Consider the following 22,164-nt stretch of genomic DNA (forward strand, 5'->3'; position numbering starts at 1 on the left):
AGACGGTTGACTTCTTTGAGGGCATTGACATTGGTATGTTGCCCCACACAGATCGTTTCTGGCTCTGGCCTCCTCACTGACAGCAGCCTTCCCCCAACTGAGCTTTACACCATACCTCCTGCCTCCTTCCAAAGCCAAATCCCTTTGCCCATACCTGTCCCAGAGCTATACAGATTCAAACATGCTCGCACAACAACATCCATCAGCTCCACACCGTATTGGAAACACAGTAAGACATCCACGCAAGCACACACCAAACATTCCATCCTCACTAGCACCAGCAGCTCACTCATACCCACAAAGCATGCAGCAACAAACACGGCTCAAACACAACCAAAACCAGACCACAGAAGTCAGCACCATCAATAGGCACATCCATGACAGAGACATACACTCCCTCTACTTCTGAAAGCATACCCTTTGTCATCTCACCTGTCCTGACTCCCACGAATGTTCCTCTGGTTCCCCTTAACCTTGCCTCTAACCCCAACCACTGTCCCCTCTTCCATAGTCGACCCATATCCTCCCAATCCAGACCCCAGAACGCCCTAGTTCAGTGGTTCCCAAACTTTTGACCCCTGAGGACCCCCATTGAGTCACCACTTGATGCCAGGGACCCCCAAGCAATTTGTAGGAGTTAAATTTCAAATATTAAAACAGTAATTTAAAAAAATACACACGTGTGCACACAAAACAAATACTCAAGGTACTAACGATTTTGGGGCCAGATGTACGACCATTTCATTTAGCCCCTCGCAATTGACAACACATTGCAAGTTGCTAAATGAAATGTACAACAGTGTGTTTAACACTGTTTGGGATTCCCAATGGGGTCACAAATTGCGAGGTTCCTTAATATTAATAAGCCTCTCGCAATTTGCGAGCCCACTGGGAATGCCTGCCCTCCCAGGTGTGGTGGCCTGCTGGGCTGTGCTGGCCACCATGTCTGGGACTGCTTTTAAATAATGCAGTTTTAAAAAAAATGCACCCTGCTTACCATTCATTTAAAAAAAAAAAAGTAAATGAAACGTTTTTGTTTCATTTTCTAAGGGTAGGCAGCGGACTGCCTGCCCGTAAAAATTATTTTGCATGCATTTGCAAAGGGGAAGGGGTCCCCTGGGGACCCCTTCCCATTTGCGGTGGAGGATGTGTTCAATGTGATGGTGTGATGTTCAGTGAGGTATTTTGATCAGAGATTGGAAAGCAAGGCAAAATGGTAGTTGTAGTGTTCTCAAGGGACTTTGGCTATATTTCTACAACGATGAGGTGCCCGATTTGTGACATATAGTTGTGTAGTTCCTAAGTCATAAAATGTCAAGTGTGTGTGAAATTTAACAGTGTGTTATGGTGTTGTCATTGGTGTATACAAATTGATGCAGATGTCACCTTCAGTTTCATCATCATACTGTCACATGCCAATTTATGTACGTAATTGCTTGTGTTATACAGACATATGACACAACAAGGGGACCTAGCATATTTAAACTATCATCTTGTTACTTTACATTAAGATGCACTGTGCAAATAAAGATTTACCGTATACTGAATTTCTATGCGGTATAAGTTCAATAATAGCCCAATCAAAATGAGAGGCAGAGTCCGTGGAGTCTGAGTTTATAAGGGTTTTATTCCATGTAATGGAATGGTTCGAACCATGGTATCATGTTCCATCACCACGAAGGTTCAGGAAGGGATAGACAATGCTTTATTAACAGTGTACAATATATATAGTCAATGCATACAATGGTGATGGATACAGAAGGCGTAACAGCTGAAAGAAAATGAGATAAGAACACATGTGCGGGGCTCCAGCGGACTCCTCCTATCGAAATTCCGGATAAACACTAGGTCTCCAGGGACGATCTCGTGTGGCTTCACCTCGGTGTTGTCGGGAAAGTCTGCCGCTACCTGTGAACGACAAGATTGTAGTGCAGACATCAAGGAGGCAAGGTAATCTGTCAGCATATTACAGTCAACATCTGTGATCTTACGAGGCAGAGGCGTCCCCCACATATTCGGTGGCCTGCCAAAGACCACCTCGTACGGGGATAGCCCTGTCCTGGAATGAGCTACCATTCTCATGTAAAAGAGTGCAACTGGCAATGCAACTATCCAGTCTACACCTTTCTCGGCACAAATCTTAGCAAGGCGCGTTTTCAGGGTCTGGTTATGTCTCTCTACGAGACCTGCTGCCTCGGGATGTCGGACACAGTGAAACTTCCACTGATATCCTAGCAGGAGTGATACCTGCTTCATAAGCTCGGACGAGAATGGCTGACCATTATCTGAGTACACGATACGGGGCAAACCATACCGTGGGAAGAATTCACGTACCAGCTGCTTGGCAGTGGTCGGAGCAGTGTAATCTGGGACTGGATATGCTTCTGTCCATCGGGAAAGTGCACATACAACTACGAGGACATACTTGAATCCTCGACAACGTTCCATCTGGATATAATCCATCTGGAGGACTTCAAAAGGGTAATCGGGAGGATGAAATCCACCTTGCTCTACGGGAATGCCTTTACCTGGGTTGAACTGACAACAGATCATGCAAGTACGCACTTTCTGTTTTGCTGCTGCTCGTAAATGCTTATTGAACCAAAGGTTTTGAATACTGTCTACCATGGCTTTTTCTCCTAAAAGTGCAGGACTATGTACTGTGTTAATGATAACTTGAACCATAGAGTCGGGGAGAAACCATGTGGCTTTTCCCTTCGTCATCCATCCCTGTTCTGTCTGTATCCCTCCTAGTTCAGTCCATTTCTTGATTTCGTCTGGTGTAGCATGTGTCTGTATGTCAATTACATCTAGGGCGGGATCCCTAACTGTCATGCAATGTGTCGGTGTCGGGACTACTGTCTTTGTCATATCAGTTGTGTGAGTATAAGTCTGAGCTGTATGCTTGGCTGTTCGATCTGCCAGGTCATTACCCTGGGAAATGGTATCTGTAACTTTCGTATGTGCTTTGCACTTCATGATGGCTATGGCTGTTGGCAAATGTATTGCTTCTAACAGAGCTTGAATGAGGGGTCCGTGCTGGATCTTGGCACCGTGAGAAGTTAAGAAACCTCTCTCTTGCCAGAGGACTCCGAAGTCGTGTACAACTCCGAAGGCATAACGGGAATCTGTGTATATGTTAACTTTCTTATTCTTGGCTCGAATGCAGGCTTGGGTCAGAGCGATGAGCTCTGCTGCTTGAGCTGACAGGGTGTCAATACGATGTGTTTCTATGACTTCAGTTTCTGTCGTGACTGCATATGCGGCCACTAACTCTCCTGTACTTGTTCTCATACATGAACCATCCACATAAAGTGTCAGGTCTGGATTTGGTAATGCGATATCTGTCAAGTCTTGTCTGGGTTTCGTCGTAATAGTAATGACTTCAACACAATCATGTGCCAAAGGGTCTGTCTCACTTAATGGCAGAAGTGTAGCAGGATTCAATGTATTGCAGCGCCTGATTTCTATGTGTGGCTGAAACAATGTCAATTCATAACCTGTCAGTCGTGCTATAGTCAAATGCTGAGTCTGTGTTCTGTTCAAAAGGACTTCCACGGCATGTGGAACTTGTACTGTCAATTGGTATCCTAACACTATGGAATCACTTTGTCTAATCGCTAGAGCTGTTGCTGCTACAGATTTCAAGCACGCAGGCAGAGCCTGGGCTACTGGATCTAATGTACTAGAAAAATAAGCACACGGTTTGTGTGAACCTGCTTGATCCTGGGTGAGTACTGACAATGCAGTACCTTCGCGTTCTGTGACAAAAAGTGTAAAAGGCTTGTTGTAACATGGTGTTGCTAAAACTGGTGCTTGACATAAGGCTTTCTTTAATTCGTCAAAGGCTTGTGTATGTTCCTGAGTCCAAGGGAGGACAGTCGAAGACGCTGCCTCCTGTGTTGTCAACTGTATGAGTGGCTTAGCTAGGAATGCATATTGTGGAATCCATTGTCTGCAATAGGAAGTGAGTCCAATAAAGGCTCGTACTTCTTTCTGTGTCTTGGGTTGCGGAAGATGTGCAATTAACTGTATTCGTTCAGGTGTAAGCTGCCTACCCCACTTGGTCAGCAAGTGCCCAAGGTACACCACTTGCTGAGCACAGAATTGTAGCTTCGAAGGAGACACCTTGTGTCCCTTGTCCGCCAAGAAAAACAAGACCGTCAGTGATGCCTGTTCACATTCAGGTTCGCTACGGGCGGTGATCAGTAGATCATCGACGTACTGAAGTAGGGCAGTGTTGGGTGGCATGTGAATACTGTCTAGTTGTCGTTTTAATGCTTGACTGTAGATGCTGGGGCTTTCTGTGAATCCTTGAGGTGCGCGTGCAAATTTGAAGCTTCGGCCATTTAAACAGAATCCGAAAAGATATTGGCTTTCCGGATCGATGGGGACACTAAAGAAGGCGTTCTTGAGGTCGATCACAGTAAAGAACGTCGCTTCGGAATCAATAGCAGTCAATAGAGACGAAATGTCCGGGACCACGGGATATTGTGGTACAATGCATTTATTCAGTTCCCGTAAATCGATAACTAATCGATAAACTGGAGGTGCATTTGGGTCTGTACGTTTAAGAATTGGAATGATAGGGGAATTACAAACATTGGAGTCGGTTTCTACAACCACTCCTTGTACAATGAGCTCGTCAATGATTTTCAGTAAAGCCACTACAGCATCTGGTGGTAACTTGTATTGTCGAATGCGTGGTAGTACTACTCCTGGCTTGAGTGTGACACGATATGGAGTAATGTGCATACAACCTACATCAGTGGGGCCTTGTGCCCATAAATGTGCAGGAACATTCTGTAATCTGGAATCAATATCTCTCAACACATAGTGACCCTTAAAGTCACGCAGAAACAGTCTTACTCCTTCCGGAGAACAACAAATTACAGCTCCTAGAGCTTTCAGAGTCTTAATTCCAAGTAAGTTTTCTGGACATGATTTCGTGAGCAATAAATCTGTAGAGCGGGACAATGGACCAACTACAAGGGGAACTGGTTTCGACACTTCATTAACAATAGGTTTTCCTGAAAATCCAAGGGAAACATTCTGTGAGCCTGAGAGGGGTGCCCCTGGAACCTCGTTGTGACTGATTGTTGTTCTGCTTGCCCCTGTCTCAATCAAAAACTTTCTATCTTTCCCTAATACCTGACTATGTACATAAGGACCCTCTTGATCTACAGGAACCTCAATAAGAGGCAAGCCAACCTCCCTCTCTAGGCTGTTTCATGTGTATCGCTGATAATCGGGATAGTCAGATTGTGCATATTGGTACATCTGCTGTGTTGCATGTTGTGTTGCGGCAATGGGCTGTGGTTGTGGTACCGCTACGCTCTGTTGTGGAACCTGCATAGGCTGTATATTATGTGGAACGTGTTGTTGGGCCTGGTCCTGTCTTGGAGGACGCGGTCTCTCTTTAGTTTTACCTGTGACTATGTTGTGTTTCAAAACTGCACAATCATTAACATAGTGACCTGGCTGCTTACAATAGTTGCATGTCCCTTTAACAGGAGCTGCTGAAGTATTGGACTGTGATTGTGTCGTACCCTTTTTATGACCGTCTGTTGGAACTGACTGAGCAACTAGCATTTTCATTTTCGTCTCTTTCATACGTCTCTGTTCGTGGTCATGTTCTTCCCTGATTCTGTTCTGGTGATACTGTAACATTTGTAACATTTGTGAAGGCGAATTAGCTTGCCATGTGCTCTCGACTTTCAGTACGCGGTTCTTAACCTGGGGCAGGGAATTCTCGACTAATTTGGATACAAAAAGGTGTGGGTATGACTCACTACTTGCTTTCAGGCCACTATTAATAATAAAACATTTCTCAAATTGGGAATAAAAATCACTAGTGTCTTCATCGGGTTTCTGTTTGCAGGCTGAGATTGCATCCCAGTCCTCCTTTTTAGTTGCTAATAATCTTGGCAAAACCTGTACTAACAATCCTGGTAATGCTTTAGTTTTATCCCCAAGACCTAAACCTGGGGTTTGTTTTGACCAGTTTCTTCGGTTTCTAATGCAGCCCAATCAATCTTTTGGTCTCCCACCTCCCATTCTTTTTCTTTGAGTTTCTCGTAAATACCGGCAGGCAATAATACTTTCAATATTTTCATAATGTCGGGATAGGTGTAATCTCCCATGAGTAACATGTCTTTAATTTCACGGTGAAAACCTGCAGGGTCTTTATCATGGCTGGGCACTATTTTCTTCATTTCCAATAATTCCATTTTAGTTATGGGGGTGTATACATACACACGTGTAAGGGTATCATCATTATTCCTGACTGGGTGCACTTCTCGTAAGGGATTCTGTTTGTCAAAGTCAAAGTGAAATGGTTTCCAGACTGGGGGTGGAACGGAAACAAGGTGTTGAGTCAAGAAGGTTCTGTATTTGTGACGTTGTTCCAAAATTGTTTCAATTAGATCGGTACCTAGACCTCTCCATCGTCGCAGGAGTAAGTCTTGCAATAAGTTATATAGCGGACCTGGATCAGATGCTTGGTTTTCATACTGTATAATGAGATGCTGGGTCATGTATATACCAGCTAATCGCTGTTCCTCTGGAGTAAGACTTAAAAACGTTTGCACTACTGAATCGTCTTTATATATGCTGTCATCTCCGGCCCACTGTACTGCGGACCGGGCTAGTTCCTGATCACGTAGGGTATTGAGTTCTTGATAACCTATCCTTTCTTTTAGTACTTTGTCAGTCATTTGGAATACATGTTCAATGGTACATCGTTCTGGTATTGGACAAAGGTAACGTTTCTTGTTTTCGAACGTCTCTTGTTTACGAATGGGTCTATCGAAGGGCCTATCAAAAGGATGTGGTCTAGGAAGTTTCTCTCTACCTACATATGCTATCACCTTTTTATCTGACTGTTGCGAGGTTTCTGCCAAATCCTCTGTATCATCCTCCTCCTGCGAGGAGGTTGGCTCGTCTGATTCGAGTGGCTCATCAGGTTCTCGACGGGCATGTATATCTACTATTTCTTTACGGATCTTTCTAACCATAGCATGTACCCTTTTCTCTCTATCATGTTTACCCTCCGCAATATTCTGGCTCCATCTGGTCAATCTATCCATCTCACTTTGTGGAAAACCTGCCTGATCTTGTTCTCTTATCAAACAATTAACCAAAAACCGCATAATTAAACCTTTGTTCTCAACTTTCTGGTGTGACATGGCGTCACCAACACTCTCCAGTCCTTCTCCTGTTCTAATAAAATGATGCATTTTGTCTAGATGATCTGGCATTTCTGGTAGTAATAGCAAATACTCTGTAACACGTCTTAAACGTAGTGACGCTAACAACATGGGTCCTGTTTTACCAGGCACTGTGTCATATCTGCAATCTGTAAGTTCTTTTCTAAGCTGTTCGGCAGGGGCACCTTTAGGTGTCCGTGCCATCGCTAATTCTCTCATTGTCATTCGATGTAACGGAGGCGGGGTCTGATAACCTCCTGTAGCACCTCCCGAGGCGGAGGCTTGAGCATAACCTGACTGTAGGGTCGGTATCTGCTGTAACTGGGTTGGAACCTGGACCGTGCCAGTCCCAAAAGGATTAAGTGGATGCAGTTGTTGAATACCAGGGGGAACAACGGGTGCGGGTGCAGGAAGCGGTGCGGGAGGGGTCTGCTGTTGAGGACCGGGGGGCTCATGATTATCAGGTGGTAGGTTATTGTTAGCAGGTGGCACATGGCCAGGTGCATTGGTGTAAGCAGGAGCTACATCGTCTAAATAGGAAGAAAGGAAAATGTCTGCTGCGGTCTTATGACGTAATTTGGTTGGAACCAATGGAGGGGGCAGATCTTTTGGGGGGGTTTCCGGAGTCGCCTTGGGCAGGCCCTCGGCCAGGACTGGATACAGTCCTGTCAAAATGGCATTACTCTGTCTGTCGTGTTGTTCCATTCTAACTCGTTCTCCTTCTTCTAGTAGTTCTTTTTCTTTGGCTTTTTCAGAATCCTCTCTACTTTTCTCTGCTTTCTCTGTCCGTCTGTGTGCTTCTTTACGCCATAATTCAATGGCATCTTTCTGTGACTGTCTGGCTTTCTTCTTCCACAACGCTTCTTCTACTCTCATGATGCACTCGGCATCCCATGTCCCTGTAACGGGCCATCTCTGATTCTCTGCCAAGTCCTTGGTGTAATCCACCCACAAGTCAAGATATAATATGGCATCTAAGCCGTGCTTGTGGTACATAAAATGACCAGGAGTGTCCCTGGGTGGGATGGGAACAGCCGCCTCAAGTATCCCTTTTCTAGTTCCTATCTGACGTAATTTTGAAAATAAAGGCATTGCTGCCTCGCTCTAGACACTATACACAATAAACACAGTAGGAATAAATGCGAACAATCACTCATACCACGACATTAAAACACATTGAAACATTTTAAAACGAACAACAAACACCGTATACTTGATGCACTGCTAAACAGTACAGATACACTGCTAAAACAGTGCAGACCGGGTCTGCGTACCCAAACCCGTCTTGACCGGATACAAATTAATGCACCCGTCTAGATGCGTCCCCAGCAACGGTACTCACCGGGAAGCACGGAACGGAAGGCCTCGGAAACTCGACTGGACTGACGTCACTGCTTCTGCTGCGCACTACGCATGCGCCTTGACTCTACTGGTGGGCCTCTCGATACCTCGGACACTGCTCTCTCGGCTGGGCTCTGGTCGGGATCCTCCGCACTCCTCACCGCCTCGTCTGGATGTCGGCCGCAGTCTCCGTCACCTCCGTAGGCCTGAGGGAGACACAGGAAATCCTGCAGATGCGCATGGGGTCCGTCACAGCTGTAGTCGGGGGCAGAACCTGCGACGCATCTCCGGCGCGTGGGGTGGGGGAGGGGTCCCTATTCGGGCGCCAAATTATGTGGTAAATAAAGATTTACCGTATACTGAATTTCTATGCGGTATAAGTTCAATAATAGCTCAATCAAAATGAGAGGCAGAGTCCGTGGAGTCTGAGTTTATAAGGGTTTTATTTCATGTAATGGAATGGTTCGAACCATGGTATCATGTTCCATCACCACGAAGGTTCAGGAAGGGATAGACAATGCTTTATTAACAGTGTACAATATATATAGTCAATGCATACAATGGTGATGGATACAGAAGGCGTAACAGCTGAAAGAAAACGAGATAAGAACACATGTGCGTAACAGAAGGCGTGCACGGAGGCATACACGGAGGTGTGTGCTAGAGACGTCACATGAAAGTGTCACAAGTGGGTGGATTCATAGAGGAATCCTGCAGTGTCAGCAGAAATATATGGCTGGATGCGCGCGCAGGCAACATGACGTGTGATTGACGTGAAACTGGAGGGTGAAGGGGACTTGACATTTAGCTCCAAAAGAGGAGACAGAAGTCTGGCGTGTCAGAACAACCTAAACCCAATCATATCTGATATCTTGTGTTTGAGGAACTATATTATCTAGAAGGAAAGGTCTTTCGGGTAGAGGCTATTCTATACTGACTGCTAGTGCGTGTATATGCGTCTACATGTCTGCGTGTAAGGCGAGGGGCCATGGGCCTACCATGGTAACTGGAGCGATGAATTACTTGCACGGAGACAGAAAGGCCGGGCCCTTTGCTCTGCAGCTGGGGGGATGTTTACCTAAATCACTAGACAGGAATGTATTTTCGAGGAGCGGAGCAGATAACTTGAAGGCAAAATACTGTCTTTGGCAGGCAAGCAGGCCGAGCCGGGCACCGCTCGCCGCGCAGGGAGTAAGGTAAAGGTCAGGGATGCAGATCCAGGCTGTAGCTTTCTGAGGCAGAAGGCAGAAAGGGCTCGATGGCAGAAATCAGGGCCTAACTCAACAGAGCCAGGAAAACGTGAAAGTGCACCATGTAAAGACGGTGGCAAGGCATACTTAGGAACTGAATTATCGATCCATTCATGGTGGATCTGAAAGAGGACATGTTAACGTTAGACGCAAATGTATTTGCGTCTTCATATCTGGTCATGGAGGGAAATTACATGTACTTGAAGCACGTACATGGAGCCGTTGGGGTCTACGTTAGGGGACACAATTGACCATAAAATTCAAATTACCTCAGTGTTGGCGGAGCAGCAGGTGTTCATAGATTGGCAGACAACATAACTTGTAATAGGGTGGGCTGGACCATGGGACTCACTGCCATTGCACCTCCATCTCCGGCACGGCGTCCATGGACATCAGTGTAGTGGAGAACCCTACAACCTCTAAAAGGTGCTAGGCGCAAGATGCCTTGACACCATACAAATATACAACAGGTACTGGGCACACATATAATAAATCATTTTGATGGTACAGTAGTTGAAGGCAAACAAGATTGACACCGGTAGAATGGTAAAACCAATAAGTGATGCTTTATGTAGTTCTTTTTTCAGATTTTACCATCGCCAGCCGACACGTGTTTCATCAACAGGGCGAAGCATGTGACTCATCAGGGCTGCATATGGCGTGGTACAAAATTGGGGACCGGTGATGGTAGGAACTATCCCATTACACAGCCCCGCCGTGACCCATCATTCGAGGTCACCGCTTGACAGTCATACCCGACTGCATCTCGTACAGGACACTATCCTTTTCGTACCATTGATCTACCCTTATACCTTTATTGATTCCTACCATCACCGGTCCCCGATTTTGTACCGCGCCATATATACCCCTGATGAGTCACAAGCTTCGCCCTGTTGATGAAACACGTGTCGGCTGGCGTTTGTAAAATCTGAAAAAAGAACTACATAAAGCATCACTTATTGGTTTTATCATTCTACCGGTGGCAATCGTGTTTTTCTTCAACTACTGTGCCATCAGAATTATTTATTATACGTGTACCCAGTACCTGTTGTAAAGCTGTATTTTACTGTCTCCTCATGGATGGAGGTGAGAATCAGTCTCCATGAAATCAGAACTGTAAAATCTACAACTCATCGGTATAGCTTGTCATGCTCATATTTAACTATTCAGTGGGACACCACTAGCTTTGCAGATTGTGCCCCCCCTCTGCAGATCTTACTGCCTGACAGGTGATAACTTCCACTGCAATTTGCCTCAGGTCACACACACAGTCAACCATTTGGACACTTTATTCCAGTTTGTTTCTGATGAGGTGTTGAAGGTGTGCAGGTCTCCCTTTGCAGAACTGCAAGCTGTGGTTTTCCATGATCAGGCAGTCAGTTTGTGTCTGCAGTCTATGTCCTCAATGAGGAGAATAATAATATAAAGCCCTTCCTTCTATCACTCCTTTCATCACGACAGTTAGAGTTTTACCCCAAACAACATGTCAAGAACACCTTCACAATATCACTTCTTTGACATGCACTACATAAAGAATCTGGGCACTGGTGACTTTTGCTATCAGGAAGAAAAAGTTTGTTGAAACTATTCAGACTATTCTAACCCAACTGAACACCATAGCATAGACCAATACACCCAGTGGCAATGATACTTTCACATAGTATAACATCAATGCTTTTAGCACCTGCAGCTTCCCATTTGTGTATGTTTATGCCACATTCCGTTACCATTATCTATTTTTAAATGCACTTTTTTTGTGGATTCATGGTATCAGTAGGGACTCATTTTTTGCAACACAGTCTAAGGAGAATACATACAACACATTTAAATTTGGTGTCAACTGGTAGTGTTAATGTTATTGTTTTAATTGCTAAAATATGAATTTTATGAACCATGGGCCAAATTAGCTATTTATCTTTCAGGGAGTCCTTCCGCCATCTTCGGCACCTGCTGGCTCTAATCTATGCCACAGAAGAGATCAACAGAAACCCTAATCTCTTAGGAAACTTTACACTGGGTTATCAGATCTATGATTCTTGCAATAGTGTGATGAAAGCTCTTCAAGCCACGTTAAACATATTGTCAATGAGGGAGTATCCAGTTCCAAACTACAGCTGCCAGAGTAATGGCACACTGGTTGGCTTTATTGGAGATCTGTCATCTACAACATCCTTCTCAATGGCTGAGCTCCTAGGAATCTACAGGTATCCTCAGGTAGGAAACTTGTTTGGTGAGTCGGTTTACAATTTGTTCATGGTAGGAAGGTAAACTGTGTAGTTATTCCAAATCTGTTACGACTGGCTCTTTGAGAAGTTGTGTCAGTCAGAACTGCATCCTGCCCCTCTAGTAACAGTGTTTCCAGCTGACAGATTACAAGATCGATTTCCAACAGCCTTTCTGAGTCGGCATGTCCGACATGAAAAGGCTGTCAGAAAGTGAATTTGTGGGCCACTAGCGGGCCCCCCTTTATCCTGCGGTCTCCAGTTGGGGGCCGAGGGGGTACCTGAGGAACCCCCCTGTAAAACCCTGCACTTGTGTGGCTGGCACCATGGGGTGCCTGCAACAGGGTGCATGGTTTTACACACAAAACCCATTTCCCCATGGAAGTCTGTGTTATATGGCAGAACACGGGCTCCCATAGGGAACAATGGGACTCCGGCCAAACAATGTTCAGTTGCATCGTAATCGGTCGAGTGGGATAGCCTGACATCGTAATAAGGTCCTAAGTGTCTCTCACTCCTCCCTTTCTTTCCATAACCTCACCCAACAGACTGCTGCCTGCCACTGTTTCCATTGGCTTCACTCATTCTAAAAGAATTGCACCAACATTGGCAAAATCATCTTGGAATTTTAGATTGTGTACTTTTGAGATGGTAATTACATTGCGTGTGGACTCAACATGACTCTAATGTTGGAACAGTATACCAATAAGTGCACAAAATACATGCTTTAGCATTCTAAAATAGACTTTTTATTTAGATATAACACGGCTTCTATCTTGGAAAGTTATATTGTATGCTTTATAGTAACACTCTTACAAGGTGGCTATCAGCTTACACCAAGACACAAAGTCACGGCAATGTCTTAAGAATACAAGTTATCACTCCAAGATATGCGCTTGCTGTAATTTTTTCAGTACTTGTTAGACCGTTTTTGAACCATATGCAGAGACAACTAGCAATGTCAGACATTAGCAAAGCAAGACTGATTGGCTTTGCCATTGAAACTTATGAAGGTGTCTGCTCCTGGGGGGAATGGGTTAGATTCTGGTAGGGAACAGAATGCACCCCTATTGTGCTGAGATAATGACACCCGCAGTAAGGAGTTCTGAATATGGTTTTGCCTTGGGCTACATAATATATTTCTCCCCTCTGTTCTCCTCCTTTCCAGCACTCTCTCTATGCCTGGAGAACTCAGCCAGCACAGCCATTGGAAAACACAATTCAATGTCATAGAGCCCTTATGCAGCACTTTGATCATTTAAGCTGCATGCTATTGTCCTAAAGACCAAACGGTTAGAGGCTTCTCCAAGACATCATCATAAAATGCAAATGACCCATATTGTTAGTCCATATAATGTCTGTGCTTAATTTCCGCAAGAAGAAGAACATATTCTTGTTCTTCAGAACAAGACGACGCGGACAAAGAAATCCTCTGCTGATGAGCAGCAAAACGCAGAGTCATCTAGAGAAGCACTGGAACAGTAGACCACTGCACATTCCTTTCACACTGTGCTGCCCTTTAAACAAAAAGATGATTTGGACCAGGGCAGAGCTACCAATGAGCTCAGAATCCCAGACATGAATCCTGAGAAGCTATTTGAGAAATGAGATAACAATTGGTCAGATGGAAGATGGTATTGTTTTCAACAAGGTGGAACACCCATAATGTTCTCTTTCTGGGAACACCTCAATTGCACATTTGTAGCTGTGAATACATTCTAAATAGGCACTTTATTCTACATTCACTATAAGAAGGGCAGAACTGAGTTTGAATAAAACGTTATCATAGATAAAAGAGCTGATTACGATGCGATTACGATGCGGGCAGGAGTCCTCCTGCCCGCATCGTAATCAATTGTTCAGATTCACGGACTTGGCCATTGTGATGGGCTCAGTCAGAAGGAAATCCAAACCAGTCTTCTGATCGGCTTACGATGGGCTTAGAGACCCCGACCACCATTCAGAAAGCCCACATGTAATCCCCATGCCGCCTCTTTCTGGCCACGAGATTATGATGGCAGTTTCCACTGCTATTTTGTAATTGCCTTTCCGGCACAAAAAGACAATGGAAACAGCTTTGGGAGTACCCAGCACGGCCCCCATGGGTGCAAGGCCATTGGATGGTATCCTTGGGGGCACCTATGGTGCCCGCATGTTGATCCCTGCACCCAGTGGCAGGTACCTTGAGGTGCCTGGTTCCGGTGCAGGGATGAACTGCACCTTAGCATTTTGCTATGAGAGCATGCATTCCATTCAGAATGCATGCTCCCATAGCAAAGTATAGGTTTGCAACCAAACTCCTGTTCAGTCGCATCCTTATTCCTGGGCTGGAACCGACGACTGGAGGTCTTCAGGTATCAGTTCCAGACGGATGCCCGGCGGACTCAGGTCCGTCCGGCATTGTAATCGCCTCTAAGACGCAATGAATAACAAGTCATCGCTTAACAATAAAATGATATATAACATATAGAACAAAAACTGATGACTATTTGACAATAGTGAAATATTAAAAATAGCAGAGAAAAAAGAATGGGAAAGGGAAGAAAAATGGAAAGGGAGAATTTCACATTTGTCAGTTTTTATAACCCGAAATCATAGCAAATCATAGCAAAAATATTTACTTCATTAAAAATAGTCAGCAAGGAAGAGGATCAGTTAGATACAAACAACAACATGTCCTTGCATATACAGCTAATGTAATCTCTGTCTCTTACCATATTAAAACCCTTTGACACATTTGGCCAAATCCCAAAGAGGAAAGGTTTCCATAGCCAAAATAAAAAGCTGAGGCAAAAGCAGACAGCCTTGCCTGACCCTCTGTATAATGAAAAGTGCTTTGAAAGCAGAACTTCAACAAAGATATTAGGCATCAGAGATGAGTATAGGAGAGTATCCAAACTAAGAAAATACTGACCAAAACCAAACCATTTAAGAGCAGTGAAAAGGAAGGACCAACTGATATGGCCAATAGCTTTCTATAGAGGTCCCTGCTGAAGAATATTTAAATTAATGTGATTTGCTCATTATATTAAGATAAAGTCGTCCATCAGGTTCCTGCCACTAAAAAATCCTTTTTGTTCTCAACCAATAAGCCAAAAAGCAATGAGTTTTCCAAACATTTTATAATCCAGATGGTCTATATTTTTTGCAAAATGTGGGATCTTCACCCTCCTTAGTATAAGTCAGATTAAAGCTTCTTAGAATGTTCCCTTTGTTGGTTTATTATTAATAAAAATGAAAATACCTTGAAAAGTTTAGGTAATATGATTTTTGAAATTCAATTTGTAATTCAACAGGACCAAGAGCATTGTCTTTCTTGAGTACATTCATTGACATGATGACTTCATGAACAGTAATCTTCTCTTTCCAAAGGATAGAGGTCAATAGAGGAGTTGTGATCTCTATAAATAGAAGATAGATATTGTGAACATGATTGAGGAGAAAGGGAGTGATTCTTACGTGTATACATTAGGATAATAGAAATAAAATTACTTCAAGTTTTCAGAGTTTCCAGCTGGAGGGTTATTGTCCTCCTTTAAAACAAAGTCCACTCTAATGCACTCTTTCCTAATCTTAAGATAATTGGTTAAGATTTTACTGGCTTTTTTGTCAGCTGTAGTATTTGGCACTAGACTTAAGTAAATAAACAGTTGCATGTTCAGCAGAAATCTCAATAAAATGGCATTCAGCATTAAGTAACTTGTTGAGTTGGAATTTGAAATTAGAAGTATACTATAAATGTTCCAAATGTTTAATGTTTTTTTAAAGTTAATTAAACGTATCAGTATTAAGTTTACATTTCCTGGATGTACTCAAACAAAATATCAAAACCAAAATATCATCCTTGCAAAATGTTGTGTAAAAAATATTGTGATATGGAAAGATGGTCTGCAAGAATATCATTGTCAAGAAGATCGATTTCAGGAAAATAATATTAATTTTGAAAATATCGAAGTCATTAATAGTGTGTGCAAAAATATAGTTGTTAATAATATCAATACTTTGTAATATATTTTAGTATATATTTAAATATATATTCTGTAAAGTTTTTGAATCATTATTGTTTATGTTTTTTAATATGCTTGTTCATTTTTAGTAGATAACAAGTTTCATTTTATTAAATTTTTTGATTTTTAGTACCGTAGCTGGTTCTGCGTTTATAGGGGTACAGGGTGGAAATTAATTTAATTCTAATCAATAAACAATCAGTTGTTTATTAATATTATTTATTTATTTGGTAATATAATTTTTTTATTTTGACAGTTTTGTATAGCGCGAACAAGACCCTTGCGGGTATTAGAGCGCTTTCCAAGGCACATAAAGGTGATATGGTAAATACATACGAATATAGTGACTTATGCAAATACAATCCTAGTAAAAGTTAGCAACTAACACATAGCAACAAGTATACATCTCAAAAAGTTCAGGTGAATCTCGCTAAGAGGATCGCTTTCGCTTCTTTTTTGAAGAAAGCAGCGGACGGAATCAGTCTAGTTTCAGCGGGTAAGGCGTTCCAAATCCTGGGGGCCATTCCTGATAAGGTACGATTGTAGTTTTTTTTCTTGGAGAAACGTTGTGGTTTAAGAAGAAGGTTCTGTGAACTCCTGGTTGTTCTGCTACCACCCGTTAGTACTTGTTTCTCCGCTAGTTATCTTGGTGTTTTTTGGTGCAATGCTCTATGGTTCATACATGCAATGTTCAGGTGGATTTTGTCCTCAAAAGGTAACCAGTTGAGGGCACGAAGGTCGGGAGAAACATGGTAATTTCTTCTGGGAACTGTGATGAGTCTAGCGGATGTATTGATTGAGGCTCTTAGCGGAGTGGTTGAAGATCTAGGAAGGCCGCAGAGAGCGACATTTCCATAGTCCACTCCTGGAATTACTAGCGTTTGGACTGCCTGTTTGAAGTCCTTCGCAAGTATGAATAGTTTAAGTTTCCTCAGGGTGTTCATCTGCAAATTGGCTCCTTTAGTTGCATCACTGATGTGCTTATGCATGTTTAGATTGTTGTCCAGAGTTATTCCTAAGGATTTCGCAGAATCAATACCGTGCGGTTGACCATCTAGTGCAGTTAGGTGCTGCATCCAATCGCGGATCGTGTCTGTTTGTTTGGGGGGAGCGATGAGGAGGAATTCTGTTTTTAGTGTCTTAAGTTTTAGATGGTTGTTTGCCAGCCAAATCTGTTTTTTTGGGAGCGTTGAGTTAAGGTATTTGATGTCTTCAGTAGTGTCGACCGTGATGTAGAGCTGTGTGTCATCAACGTACATGTGATATTGGATATTTGGGGAGTTGAGAAGCTCAGTGAGTGGTTCCATAAACAAATTGAAGAGTGTAGGAGAGAGGGAGGAGCCCTGGCGTACTCCCAAAGAGACTGGGGTGGGGTTAGATAAGGATTGGTTGATCTTGAACCTTTGCGTTCTGTCTTGAAGGAAGGAAGCGAACCAGTTTAACACTGTTCCTGATAGGCCCATTCTATGTTTTAGGAGTTCTAGTAGGTTGCTGTGTTTGACTGTATCGAAGGCTGAGGATAAGTCAAGTAGGATTAGCAAAAAAGCTTTATTTTGGTCCAGTATTTCTAGGGCGTCATCTATGATGTGGGTCATATCTGATTCAGTACTATGCCCAGATCGAAAGCCTGATTGGAATTGATCTAGCAGATTGAAGTGGTCGATATGGTTACAGAGCTGTATGTGGACGCATTTTTCGAGCAGTTTCGCTAAGGTCGAAATGTTGGAAATGCAGCGATAGTTGTTCAGGTCTGACGGGTCGGCTGTAACTTTCTTTAGAATCGGGGTTACCTGGCCAGTTTTGAGGATGTCTGGAATGGTTCCTTGTAAAAGAGAGGCGTTTATAATCCTGGTCCATAGGGGCACTAGCTGTGGCATGAAGGTCTTTAAGTGGGTAGCTGGGAGAGGGTCTGTGAAATGGTTAGAGGGATTCAGAGCCATGAGCGTATTCAAGATGACGTCTTCGCTGTAGAGGTTGAAGGTGGCCCAGGAAGCATTGTTCTTGAGGTCGTGCTTTGGAGAAAAGTTAGTCAGGGTCAAAGGTGTGGTCCGCGTGGTAATAGCTTACGTGTGGATGTGGGATAATGGGTTGTTACTTAGGTCTGTCTTTAAGTTCTCAGTCTTTGTGGTGAAAAAGGCGGCCAGATCCTCGTAGTTGGGGAGTGTTTTCGGAATGGCTTGGGTGGAGTGGGATACCCCCTTTGATTGGGTCTTGATTATGGCAAAAAGTTTTTTGGGCGATTTTTAGCTTGGTCAAATTGTTTACATATGTAGTCGGCTTTTGAGCGTCTAATCTTTCTGTAGTATGAGTTTCTGGTACTCCTTAGTAATTTGAGGAGGGCCACTGATGGATCGGATCTCCATTGTCTTTCAATTACTCTCAGCGATCTTCGGTCTTCATTTAGCCTACCATCGTACCAAGGGTTTGAATCTTTAGTGGTGACTATTGAAGGGGTGCTATGTTGTCGAGTATCATGTTCATAGACTTAAAGTAGTGATTGGTTAGCTCCTGTACATTATCAAGTCCTTCCAGCGGTGGTGAGTGTGGAAGGATTGATGTTATCTAGGTTTCTCCTCCATATTGTTGTTCGCTTAGGTTGGATAGAGAGTAATTTCGCTACTACCTTGATATGGAAAGTAATATGTGATGATCGGACCAGTCGCAAGGGAGAATCGATTCAAGCTGAATAGATTCATCTTTGGCGATCACCAGATCAAGTGTTGAGCCCTTATCGTGAGTGGGGCTATCGCAAATTCGGGTCAGGTTGAGATCAGACAGGAAAGCTTGGAGGCTATTGACCTCAGAGTCATTTACATCGTTCCAGTGGAAGTTAAAGTCCCCTAGGAAGATCTGAGTCATCTGTTGACCGACTTTTGTTGCTAAAATATCCATGATGTGCTCAATGAAGGTAGGGTTGTCACCAGGAGGATAGTAGAATGAGTGAAGTGAGCATATAGGTTTGTTATTGCTTGAGATGTTAAGGCAGAGGTATTCACATGAGGAGAGTACCGGGGAAATGGAGCGGTTAACCGAGAGGTTGTTTCTATGAATGCAGGCGATGCCACCCTTATCTTGTCCGAGCGATCAAGTCTTGTGATTAAATCATTTGGGGGAACTAAAATGTCTAAGACGGGTGACGATGATTCACTTAGCCAAGTTTCCATCAGGATGATAAGGTCAGTATCATTAGTTAAAATGAGGTCAGCTATATCGACGGCATGGCACGATGCTGATCTACAGTTAAGTAGGATACATTTTAGCTGGGCCTTGGTCAGAGTGGAGCTCTGGTCGTGGGAGATGGGAATTCTCTTGAGGTTATTTTCATTAATACCTCTGGGGGCGTGTCTTACATTTCTAGAAGCATTGGGCTGGATGGGTTGAATTAGGGATGGTGTCTGTGTGTTTTCTGTGTGTGTTGGAGTAGAGGGAAGGGAGGGGAGATTGTAGGAATGAAGCAGGGAAGTGAGCTCACTCGTAGAAAGGGTTAGCTTTTTCCTGATCGGGCGGGATGAGGAATTAGGGTAAGGTACTGTATTTCATTTGGGGAGTTGCGTTCGGGAGCTAGGGCATTTCCGGTGCATAGGGTTAGTTAATGGGCTAGGCTGAAGCCAGATCAGGTCGTGTAGCGTTGGATGTCCTCTTTTATTTGTTGGAGAGATAAAAGTATTTCGTCAATTCTAGGGTCAGGTGTTGGAGTTACCATGCTGGTGGCTTGAGCTGTGTTACGACGAGGAGGGGTTATAGCTAGTGTGGTGTTCTGGGGCAATAAGTGAGTTGGTTTGCCACGTGTGGGTTTTTCCTTGTGGTAGTCTATGGCAGAGGGCTGGGTGGAGAATGGATGTGAGGGGGTGTTGCTGTGTACTTTGGTGGGGTCTAGTTCAATGTGTGCCATGAGAGGTGAGGAGGGGATGAGAGGGGTTATTTGTATGAGCTATGTGAGGAGGGACACTGAGATTTGTATTGCAGGGAAAGGGAGAAGATATGCCTTCGGATGGATCTAGAGTTATAGTGTGGGATGATGCGATTGGGGTAGCACCCGCAGTGAGGTGGGTGGCGATGTGGTTGCTGAGATGTAAAGGGGTAGTGGAGGTCACGGGGGCATGAGGGAGAACTGGGGGTGACGTGATGTGGGTTATAGGCAAGGTGGATATCGGGGAGATGGTGCAGAGGCTAGGGAAGGGGGAAGGGTCGACAGGTGACGAGTCTGACAGAGTGGTCGGTGAAAGGTTTGCAGAGGGAACGGAGTGGGATCTTGCAACCTTCGCTTTGATGCTAGGGAAGATGTTGTCCAGTAGATTCAAGTTATGGTCTGCTGCCTGCATGAGGATAATCCCTGTGTGATAAATGGTAAAAGTAGCAGTTGCTTTGAAGAGCGTGGAATGAGTGATAATTAGTGTGAGGCCATACGCGTTTTTTTTGGAAGATGTAATTGAGAAAAGGGCGAGAAAGGCTTTCCACCATTGTGCCCTCCTTTTGGTGTAGAAGATGATGTCGTTAGTTATGTGTCATGTGATTTTTGAGAAGTAAGGGTCAGAAATTGGGGTTTCTGGGTGTAGTTTTAGTAGGCGATGTTTGAGGCTTTTGGCTGCCTTTTTTGTGAGGTTGGGAGGGTATTTGATGGAATAGGTGTGTGGGCCCATAGGCTCCATAATATGGTATGAGTGTTATGGAAAGGCGACGTTGAAGGCCTCTCTTTATGTAACAGGTTAAATAATATCAATCAATTTGAGGGTTAGAGTGTTGTGAATTGAGAGCAGTGGATAAGCTCTGTGAACGTTGAATAATGAATTTATCGTTCCAAGATGGCTGCTTCTTTAACTAGTACTGAAGAAGGAGCTAGTCCTATTACACTTTCCATGCTACAACACTAATCAGTCCTATTATTCTCTCCATGCTACAAAGCTAACCAGTGATGGTCCTTTGTCTGATTATATGAACATTATGGTCCTTTCTTTCTGTCTGAGGGTGTTCTGAGTACTATAGGACCTGAGTTTAGCAGTGTATAGTGGTCCTTTCTTTGTGTTTTGCTGTAGCTTGAGGTGAGTGGTCCTTTCTCTTAGTTACCACTACAGCCAATTAGAAAGTTTGGGGTGCCATAGTTAGAAGATGAAATAAAAAATGAAAATGGTGGGGGTTTTTTGATCCCTTTTATCAGTATGTTTCATGGCACTGCGCTGGGTGCCCTTCCACTGCCAGTTCATCATTGAAGTTCATGGCACTAGACAAATGGTGAAGTGCAGCTTGAGAGTTGAATAAACCGAGTGTTACACCACATCGGTTATTCAGTGTGTTTGTCTCCTCGTGTATACACGGGCATAGCAGGTTAATAGATGTGGCTCAGGCCTGCCCAGACGTATGTGTGAGGCCAGGGAATGGCAGGGGTTGCTGGGGCAGTGACATTCGTGCCCACACTCGATAGGTTACCTTGAAGTTGCTGCGGGTGTCTTCTCAGGGAAATGCGGGATCCCAGGCACCAGGGCAGACCGCTCCAATGTTTCTTTCAGCTGGGCCCACGGCGACGGTCTGGACTGCTCCTGCGTTAGGATCCTCTATGCAGGGGTCTGGGTTCTCTGTGTATTCCGGCTTACGGGGACAACAGGGGACTCTGGACTTTCCCGATCGCCATTTACTCCTGATCGCCGTTTCCTCTTGATCCTCGTTGCTGAAGGGGCTCTCCTTGCTGCTCTGACTGTTGGTGATCAGCATTCGTTGTTAGGTCGCTCAAGCACGACCGTGTCCTCCTCGGTTCAGCGTCCTACCTTCTGTGGAACCGTCATCCTGGCTTCTTTGGCGTTCTGCGAGATCCACTCAGCTGGTATGAACCTGGAATGGACAGTAAGTTGATGTTTGGTCTATCGGTGGGTCTTGCCTGGGCTAAACAGGGATATTTTCTAGTTTTTGATCCCTAGCCCTCAGAGCTCACTCATTGAGCTTCTTCCCCACTCACCAGTAGTTTCAAATTCTGAATTCAAATAATGATGTTAATTATGCAATACGTTTTTTAAAGTTATATTTTAGGTGTGGTTCGTGGGTTTATAGGCATTCAGGGGGGCAATAATGTAATTATAATTATTAATAACAATATGTTTTTAATTATTATCAACAATTTGATAATTTGTTAAGTTAATTGTGACAT

The 22,164-nt window shown here is 43.9% G+C and overlaps 1 protein-coding gene across 1 annotated transcript in view; it reads left to right on the forward strand.

Moving 5' to 3' along the window:
- LOC147725860 (vomeronasal type-2 receptor 26-like) overlaps positions 1-22,164 on the forward strand; it is a 299,837-nt gene that overhangs the window by 46,691 nt on the left and 230,982 nt on the right. The window contains exon 2 of the mRNA XM_086962808.1: positions 11,722-12,013. Coding sequence (XP_086818934.1) covers positions 11,722-12,013 — 292 coding nt within the window. The remainder of the gene's footprint in view (positions 1-11,721; positions 12,014-22,164) is intronic.

Source organism: Lissotriton vulgaris, chromosome 3_1 (assembly GCF_964263255.1).
Source record: "Lissotriton vulgaris chromosome 3_1, aLisVul1.2, whole genome shotgun sequence".
NCBI lineage: Eukaryota > Metazoa > Chordata > Amphibia > Caudata > Salamandridae > Lissotriton > Lissotriton vulgaris.